This window comes from Coenobita brevimanus, chromosome 31, assembly GCF_032717465.1.
Source record: "Coenobita brevimanus isolate Jiangsu-jjx chromosome 31, ASM3271746v2, whole genome shotgun sequence".
Taxonomy (NCBI): Eukaryota; Metazoa; Arthropoda; class Malacostraca; order Decapoda; family Coenobitidae; genus Coenobita; species Coenobita brevimanus.
Genome location: NC_136984.1, coordinates 15,951,572 through 15,961,833, shown reverse-complemented (window position 1 = coordinate 15,961,833; position 10,262 = coordinate 15,951,572). Strand labels below are relative to the sequence as shown.

The 10,262-nt window shown below is 40.9% G+C and overlaps 1 protein-coding gene across 1 annotated transcript in view; it reads right to left on the bottom strand.

The window, feature by feature from the left end:
* Positions 1-776: 776 nt before the first annotated feature.
* LOC145395511 (uncharacterized) overlaps positions 777-10,262 on the bottom strand; it is a 38,332-nt gene continuing 28,846 nt past the window's right edge. Inside the window, exons 3-4 of the mRNA XM_080269121.1 lie at positions 9,778-9,904; positions 777-925 (exon numbers count right to left, since the gene is read on the bottom strand). Of these exons, the coding sequence (XP_080125247.1) occupies positions 777-925; positions 9,778-9,904 (276 nt within the window). The remainder of the gene's footprint in view (positions 926-9,777; positions 9,905-10,262) is intronic.

Sequence of the window (10,262 nt, the reverse complement as noted above, 5' to 3'; positions counted from 1 at the left end):
ACTGAAGGAGGTGCTCCATGACCATGTGAATGCGGATGAGCTGATCTTGGTTGTTCCAGGATATGGCGAACGAGTTAAAGGTGTGGAAGTGCTTCAGGATCACACTGAAGCGCCTTCCACTCATTGCCCACCTAAACCTTGGGTAGTCATGCAGCTCGGTGCTCCTCAAGTAGACCCTGATGGTCAGCATGTGCATGGCCCCCTTGAACAGTAGGTTCTTGGCCATCTCCTCTTCATGACAGGTGAACCAGGCAACCAGCTGAGTCCCCAGAAATATGGCCTACCGGTTGGTTTCCACAGTGAGCTATGACAGTAAATCCCGAGTGAAGAAGAGCTGGAAGAACTGCAGCGTTGTTGGGACATCCATCTTGATCTCTGGGGAGCCAGTGAACGGCCTGTGGTTCGGTCTGAATGGGCCACTGCTCCACCTGAGATCTCTTCAGCGGCGGTGGCAGCAGTGGCAGTGGGTCAGCAGGCCGACACCCTTCGGCCTGCCCTCCAACCCCTTGGACGTCCCCTGTGTCCAGGCAGTGGACCACGGTGCCCTCATCTTGGATGGAACGGCTCAGATGAGGACAAGGATGCGACATAGGGCTCTGGGGACACCATTCTCCCCGGCCTGGCTGGCAAAAATGTCACCATAGCATCCTGCACAGCGGGTGGAGGGGCCATGATGACAATCGATGGCCCTGCTTCCAGTGACACTGGCTCGCCCAAGGGGGCAGAGGGGCCTGGAGATGGACAGTCGAAGAAGACAGAGGTGGGACCGGAAGGTCCTAGAGGTGGGTAGTGCTCTCCGGTGAGGACAGCCGCTGATGGTGGTGTTGTCTCCCGTAGTGGAAGGTGCGGGGCATCTCCACTTGCTGATCAGATGGCATCAGCTCAACCTCCTCCACCCCAGAACGGTCACTCTCGTTGTCACTCTCTGACCCAATCTCGTCGAGGAGTTTTCTCCACTACTCTGGTGCCAACCCGCATTGCATCTTTGCAACAGACCGATGTCGTTGCAAACCAACTGGAGAATGAACTGCTGTGCTAGAGTTGTGAGCTGAAATAAAGCAGTCAAGATGTATTCACAGCCAGCCAAGAACTTTGCTCAACACTGGCACAATGCAACAGTTCATGATATACATGTATGTTCTTGAGAAACATTGTCTGCTACACCTGACTTAGTGCACAGGTATGGGCCATGTACGTGACCTACGGAAGACATGCATGTACTTGTAGTGGTGAAATGTACTGTGTTTCTTATAAATTGATAGATTTGGTTATGTGTAATGTGAAAAGAAAATGAAAGAGTGAACAACTTGCTCATAAGAAAGACAACATTTCATACATCTGAGTTAGCACTAAGGCAGCGAAACCGAACATGACTTACGGAACACGTGCATATACTTGTAGTGGTGTATTTCTCATAAAAAGTGATTGATCTGGTTATGTCTCATGTGTAAACAACACGTAAACAGTGCATGCCTGCTCATAACAAATTCTCGTGTGCAAGACAGGTAGCACTACCTTTGTGCTAAGTCCTTACAAGAACACGCTGCACTGTTTATGTGTTTTGTTCACATGAGACATAACCAAATCCATCATTTCATGAGAAATACAGTATACTTCGCCACTAGAAGTACATGCACGTGTTCCTTAAGTCACACTTGGTTTCGCTACCTTTGTGCTAACTCAGGTGTATGAGATGCTGTCTTTCTTACAAGCAAGTTGTTCACTCTTTCACTTTCTTTTCACATTACACATAACCAAATCCATCAAATTATAAGAAACACAGTGTATTTCACCATTACAAGTACATGCACATCTTCTGTAAGCCACATAGGTGGCCTTACCTTTGTGCTAATTTAGCAGATGATGTTTTCCTTATGAGAACATGCTGCACTGTTTATGCCTTTATTTCACATGAGACATAACCAAATTTATCACCTTATGAGAAAAATTTACATGCATGTGTTCCATTTATCACATTGGATTTCGCCACCTTTGTGCTCACTTGAGTGTACAAAATGATGATTTTCTTACGAGCACGTGGTGCACACTTTCATTTTCTTTTCACATTACACATAACCAAATTTATCAATTTATAATAAACACAGTACATTTCACCACTACAAGTATATGTGCGTCTTCCATAAGTCACGTAGGTGGCCCTTACCTGTATGCCAAGGAGTAACAGACGAAATTTTCCTTACGAGAACACGCTGCACTGTTTAGGCTTTTATTTCACATGAGACATAACCAAATCTATCATCTTATGAGAAACTACAGTATATTTTATCACACCAGTACATGAATATGCTCTGTAGGTCACATTTGGAATACCTAAGGTATCACATGATATTTTCTGACGAGTACGTGGTGCAGTGTTTACATTCTTCCATACAAGCATACGATAAACATATCACTATAACACTCATGCTTTATTTCACACAAGAAGCATACGGAATAAATATAACAATATAATAAAATGAAAATCCCCATAATCCTCTATTTTATCCTCTCCCGACAATGGCATGCCATGGCTGTAAGGCGTATGTGACTCATGCCCTAGCCAACATTTTATCACGTACACTCATTGCATTATACTCCTATTTATTGCTCAATAGCACTATCCACCATATATCAGCATAAAACAATGATTTCTGCAACACCTTGCAAATTATTACATTCATGACAACGCCATGTCGTAAGGCGGTTCCCAGCCTCCCCCTAAAGCTGCTGCACATTTCACCATGTCCTTGCTCACTAGCTATTGCTCACTATATTCACCTAATTCACTGTCACTATTGTTCAATGGTTGAATACTCACATTTGGTGCAGGTTAGAGGCAGTGTAGTTGTTGGGCCACGGCAAAAAAAATTAACACAATCTTTGTTGGGCCAACGGCTGATAACGGCCAGGAATGATCACAAAAAACTAAATTCCTGTTGCAAACACCAGATCTACTCACAATAGTGCCCAAAAAGTAGACACAAGCACTATTGGTATAGTGAAATATGACGCGCACCTGGGACGGGGGTAATAGAAGAGGATTTAATCCGCCCCATCCCGACGTTTTTGGACCTTTTTTTTTTGGTTCAAACATCCGCTTTTGGTGAGAAACATCGAAAATTCATAAAGAAATCGCTCACCTGAGGTTAAAAATACCCGATTTAGGTACGAGTACTTCCTTACCTGACTGGGTTTTCTAACAGGCTGGCACCAAAGAAAACGAGTTCTATGGGAGGGTAACTATTTTATCCACTCATAAACAGTATTTATTTATTTACTTGGTACGAATTTATATGTAGTACAAGAGTATATTGGTTTTCAAACAGTAATATAGGCATTATAAGCATTGTTTCACTCACTAACTCATCACCATTCATGACCTTTTTTTTCCCACATTACCTGACCATCATTTCTGACTGTTTCTTCCTCTAATGCTATGTAAATTTTGTCCTTCACATTGTCATCGATTGGGGAATCACTCTGGCCCTGAATGTCTTTATTGGCCAGGTCACTGGTAACAGGTGAATTGCCGAGACAATGGCGTGCAGGGGGGGGGAGAGGTTATGCGGTGTAAGGCATTGTTCCTGCTTGGCATCTTGTAGAGGAATAGAGGAAGGTGTCCCGTGTATACGTGCCAAAAAATCACTCACGAAATCACTCGCGAAAATTGAAAATTGTGCAAATTAGGGACCTTGCAGTGTTGCCGCGTTAATTCATGTCACCGGGACGGCGCGGGTTAAAGGGACACAACTGCATGCTACATTCTCCCTTGAGGGCCGGTGTGGTACTAACCAACCTGTCTGTGCTGCCACGTGTCTCAGGACCCACAGTTGCTAACTCATTACTTTTGATGAGCAGCAGGGAAACTATGACGCCTCAAAAAATGATGCCAATCGGCTGAAAACTTATTTTCTGGCAAAGGTTTTTTTGCTTTAATGATGCCAAATGCATCAATGTGTAATTTTGCAGCCACACACTAATGACGCCTAATGCGTCATCGTGTAGGAAGGGGTTAACACTTCCAGGCATGGGGTGGCCATTTTGATTTTCCTCAATATCTCAAAGAGTATTTGCTGAATCTCAGTATCAGTACCGAGATGCACTAGTATATGTTGACGACTACATACTGGAACACATGCAGAGCAATAGATTCAGTAGTTTTTGTTGCTCAACGAGGGCAAAATTTGAACAAAAACGTAAAAGGCGTTTGCACTGCACTAGTGCAAGGAAAACAATTTTGTGCCAAAAGACACATGCAAACAAGACACATCATTCCTGAAAATTTCAAGTTTCTCTCTTCAATGGTCTTGGAATGCCAGCCATGTAGATCTTCCAAAAAATAATAATAATATCGACAATATCAATAAGAACTCCACAGAATATGTTTTTGTTGTTCTTGTTTTTAATAGCAGTATTAGTACTAGTAGTAGAAGTAGTAGCAGTAGTAAGAGTAGTAAGAGTAGTAGTAGTAGTAGTAGCAGTAGTAATAATAATAATAATAATAACACTGGAAACAAAGAACTTCACCTATGGTAATAGGTAGAGAATTTGTAATACAAAGAACCTGTTCGTCAAACTGCCATAAAAAAGTATATAGATCTGATCGTGGACAAGACAAAACTGATAGGAACAAGAAGTGCTTCACTTTTGCTTTGGTTTCTCCTGTATGGAAGAGCAACTGAAAAGTGTCGAAAAGTGGGGTGTACGAAATATCGTAATGTTACGCATGATCGACTTACAAAATTTTTTCCATACAAAAATTTGGAAAATAATTTTATTATGGGACTTCCTTCTATGTTAATATGTCTAGAGAAGTTTTCGAGTAAACTGAAGTTGAAAATTTTTATTTATATATATTTCTGGACCTGTGACTTTGAAAAGTAGGTCAAGGTCATTGAAACTGGTTCAATAAAATAGTGTCTTGGTGCAGTACATCCTCAAAAGTATGATGAAAATCGAGGAGAAAAGTGGTGGAATACTACTACTACTAATAATAATAATAATAATTATTATTATTATTATTATCAGTGCTGGGCAGGTGCACAATGACTTGGGCAATGCGCAATTGCACACCTTTGCGCTCCAGTGAATATCGTTTGTGCATTACGTACCTCACGAGACCTTGTGCAATATTGCACTTTTGTACATGAAAAGGCAGGTGCAGAAGTGCAAATGTAATTGTGCTTGTACAATTAAATTTGCACTTGTGCACCTGCCTTGTGCACCTGTTCTGTGGATTGCACACCTTGTTGGAGGGACAGAAGTCAAGAGTGAGGGCTGTAGAAATAAATGAGTTATTGGAGAGGAGCATGTGCAGTTACATGGAGAGACAGACTGACAAATGAGGAAGTGAAGGATCATTGTGGTGTTGATGTGCATGTGATAGGAAGTGTTAGGAGAAACACACTGAGGTTGTTTGGCCATATGGACAGAATGGAGAGTGAGAGAATAATGAGAGTGTATGTGAGTGAGGTGAAGAGGGGGGGGGGATGTGAGGGGGAGGCCAAGGATGAGCTCGAGGGATCGAATGGAGAGATATATGAGAAAGGGGTGTGTGAGCTGGGAGCAGGGCAGTGAAATGGTAGGGGACAGGGTGACATGGAGGCAATTTGTTGTTTGTGGCCAGTGGCCACCCCTTACGGGATTAAGGCATCTGGCAATAGACAGATAGATATAATAATAATAAATGAAAGTAAGTATGCTAATTTATTTAAATATCTCAATATTTTACAGTAATTCCCACAAATATACACAAATGGTTTGCACTAGCGCTTTGCAACATTGCGCAAGCTAATTATCAGATTGCGCACTTGCGCAAATTACAAACAATAGAAAATAATAATAATAATAATAAAGTAAGTGTGCTAATTTATTTAAAAATCTAAATATTTTACAGTAATTTCCACAGATGTATGCAGATGGTTTGTGCTAGTGCTTTGCGACACTGCGCAAGCTAATTATTAGTCAGATTGCACACTCGTGCTTGCACAAGGTAGTGAACTGTGTATTGCACACTGAGCTTGCGCAAGGTCCTTTTCGTTTGCACTGCCCACCACTGATTATTATTATAAAAATAATGAAAATATTGTCAGATATAAAGATCTCCACGTATTTTAACAGGTGATCAGTAATAAGAAATGTAGTAGCAGCCATGGGAAGCTACGAGCATAGAAATTCACTTTAGAGAGGTGGCCTGCAGTCCTAACGGACCCAGGTTCGAATCCCGGCTGGGGCAGGGAACGGTTTAGGGATTAAATTTCCTTAAATCAGGCTTTACTGATCTACCAGAAGACCCGCCGACATGTCGTAAAAGTACCCCCGCTAATATCAATACACCAGTCCTGTATGAGACAGCCCTAGCATGTATTCAATATGGACGGTGGGTGTTAGGGCCGAATTGGTGATATGTAGAGGTGTATGGTATGTAGGAGGACTGCTGGGCCTTGATAGCAGGCTGTGAATCCTATGTCCAGAGTCGGACAAAAAAAAAAAAAAAAAAAAAAACTTAGGCTCACTGATTCTATGTCACAGAAGATCTGCACCCAGGTTGAGACGAGTAAGATCGACCACCAAAGGCAGAAAGATATAAAGACACAGATAAGCAAAGTGTGAGAAGCAAGACAAAAGGAACAACTGCAGCACATACCCGAACATCTAACACCAGATTAGTGCAGAAGAGTTGAAATGGCACAGGAGGTTGAGATATCGAACTGGCTGACAATCCTGCCTCTCGGGGCAAAAGGCTTCCACTTCAACAAACAAGAATTTATTGATGCCATAGCCTTGAGATATGGGTAGCCAATAGAGAACCTGCCTCAACACTGTTCCTGTGGCACTGATTTTGATGCAATCCATACAATGGTTTGTAAGATGGGACTTTTTGTTTGCATTTGACACGATGAAGTACACGACTTCACTGTCAAAATGCTGCATGAAATATGCCATGATGTCACTGTAGAGACAGCTTTGCTACCCCTGTACAGCAAGCACTTTACCCACAGAACAGCAAATACATCAAATGATGCAAGAGTGGATGTCAGTGCTCGAAGTTTCTGGATATGTGAGCAGAGAGTGTTCTTCAACATTAAGATATTTGATCCAATGGAGGCATGTAATCGTGAACTGTCTCTCGTGGTTGCTCACAAAAGGAATGAACAAGAAAAAAAAACTATCAAGAAATGATCCAATATGTGGACAAAGGTGGATGCATTCCCCTTGTGTTCACGGCATCAGAAGGAATGGGTCCAGAGACGGTGAGATTCTACATGAGACTGGCAGAAGTTCTTTGTGAGAAGAAGCGTCAATCCCGGGGTTCTGTTATGGCCTGGATGTGATGTGAACTGTCATTGTCTCTCGTGAGGTCTGCACTGCTATGCCTAAGGGGGGGCAGCCTGTCTCTCTTACGGGTGTGAATTACAAAGTTACTGTGGTCAAGAGTCGCATAGATCAACGACTCCAATAGCCTGATATCTGTATTAACACAGTAATGTTAATGAATTTAAAGTAAAGTAATAAAAGTACAGTAGTAGTCGATGGTTGGTAACCACAGCCGTTGGCGTGCTTGGGTTAGTGTTAACCTTCACATTGCAATTCCAAATGGTGAACTGTATCATGAAGTTTGGCATTGATCTTCACAATATAATTCCCAAATAGATGGAGGTGATCTTGAAAAAAAAGTAGTAGTAGTAGTGGTCGTAATAGCAGTTGTAGCAGTGGCCATAGTAGTAGTAGTAGTAGTACTTACAACAGTAGCAGGAATATTAATAATAATAATAATAATAATAATAATAATATTATTATTATTATTATTATTATTATTAACAGTAATAGCAATAATAATAATAATAATAATAATTATAATAATAATAATAAACAATGAATTATATATTTTTTCTTTTGTCCTGGGGATATACAAAATGATCGAGATGTGTATCATAATCCTCGTGTGCTGTGGGGACGGCTCTATTTCCTGGTGTGGGAAACAGAGACTTTGGTTTCTCTGTGAAATTGGTAACTACGATACAAATCATAAATGTAAAATAAGAAACGGTAATATAAATCACAAAAGGCATAATGGGAAGTAGAAAACTGCACTGGATAAACACTGCATGGTAACGCTAACTGAATCGTCCCTAGAGCAGCCTAAAAATGGATGTGCGATGTTTGGACAATCCTAAATGAGAGTTTGTGCAGAAGGTGGCGATCGTAAGTATTAACCATATGAGGCAGATTATGTCTGTGCTAGAGTCAGTCCCTATGATGCTAACCACATCTTTGCAGCCCAATACTTTTTTTTTTAATCGCTCTGTATAAATACACATATCTTGATAGAATGTTGACTTTGGTTTCTTTGTAAAGCTGAATAGTTGTAGTTTACTGCTGTATGTTCAAAGAAGGAGAACAAAGAAAATAGAAAGTCAAAATGACTAGATTATGTTAGGCAAAAAAAAAAAAAAATTGTATACCTTGTCGTTGAAAAATATTCGGCCAAAAAAAAAAAAAAGATATTTAAATCTGGTGTAAACTTTGCAAAACTACAATATATTACCTTCCCAATGATGCATAGATTGTGGTTATTTCTGCACTTTATTAAGCGGTAACGCAAAAGGAAAAAGATGCATAATTTCTTATGGGTCTCGGCCGCATATTCACTTCGCAATCTTTTTTATTGATCAGTCAGTGTAAATATACTTTTTATGATAGGATGCTGGTTGTGGTGTTATCTTGAAGCTGAATAGTTGTATTTTATAGCAGCAAGTTGAAAAACGGAAAACAAAGAATATAAAAATTCAAAATGAGTTGAAATTAGGGGAAAACCAAAAACTTTATACCTTGCCGTAGAAAAATGTTGAGCCAAAAAAAGAAACATAGTAAAGACATATAAACCTGGTTTAAATCATGCAAAACTACAAAACTACTGCCCACCGCACACAGAGCCAGCATTCTGCGACATCATGCCCAATTCACTTTGTTATGACACGTAAACACGATTTATGGCGAATAGTTTACAAAAGTATCTTAAAAATGGCGCATAAACTCGTCATCAGAATCTCTGAGGATGGATTAAAAATGATGCAAAAACGTCATCAGAATCTGAAAGGTTTAATCAACCCTTTTTCCTCAATGATGGATTTTGTTTTTACGACCTATCGAACGAAACGAGTGAGCCAGAGAAACAAGAGAGCAATGTTTACTCTCAGTTAAGCTTGGAAATGAGCGGTCCAGCCCCACCCGGCCAGACCCGATCGTCACGCTAAGAAGAAGCTAATAACTTTACCTCTAAGTGAAGTAGAGTTAAAATTCTTTCTGCATGATATACATTCATGCAATAAATGTTGTTGTAGACTAAAACTCACCCATTAACGTATAGGAACCCCTTGGGATCTCGAGTTTTCCAATGGAATGTTCGGCTCTAATCGGTGAACACAATTATGAAATCAAATTTTAAACATTTTCCATCGTAACACTGTTTTTTGGCATCAGCTCTAGCAATTATTTACGGGCGATTCCGCATATAATTTCATATCAAAGGGAAATTGTGATAAAACGGCACTCTCTTGCTCGTCACGTGCTCAAGCAATTTACTATTTTTATTCCTGCTGAGAGAGAAAGAGAAAGAGAGAGAAAGAGAAAGAGAAGGATGTGGTCATACTATTATCTTCCTCTACCACTCAAGTACTGGACATAAGTTGAAAAAACGAGAAAAAACTCCACGTTAGGTGGTCAAACGAGAGAGAGAGAGAGAGAGAGAGAGAGAGAGAGAGAGAACTAACTTACCAGCCAGTGTTGAGGGGTAGTTTTCCGTATTAAAATAGGTGTTGAAGAGCTCATAACATTCTTCAATATAACCAGGCACGGCTTTGAAGGTCTGGTCGTCCATATCACCGTGGAGTGTACTCAGAATCTATGGGAATAGTTATAAAGAATCTTAATTATTTGGGCATAAGTGTGCGTCCTGACAGCGAGTGGGCAGGCGGGGAAAAAGGAGAAAGGGGAGGATGGGGGCTGGAGCATTTGAATGTCCACACTAGAGGTAAGTAGGTGGGTGTCAATATGGCAATGTCATCAAGTCTCCCTCAACAACTGCAGGCGGCACGATCCCTGGCGCTAAAAGATGAAAAAAGGTGGCTTTCCTAAGAAAGTCACAGCTGCTGGAAAACAGTATGTTGGAGAACAAACTGCCTCCTGAAAGACACATCTTACCCTAGACTGGGTGGAAACCAGCAAAAAGGTGTTTAAATACCACCTATCGAGAAAGTTAG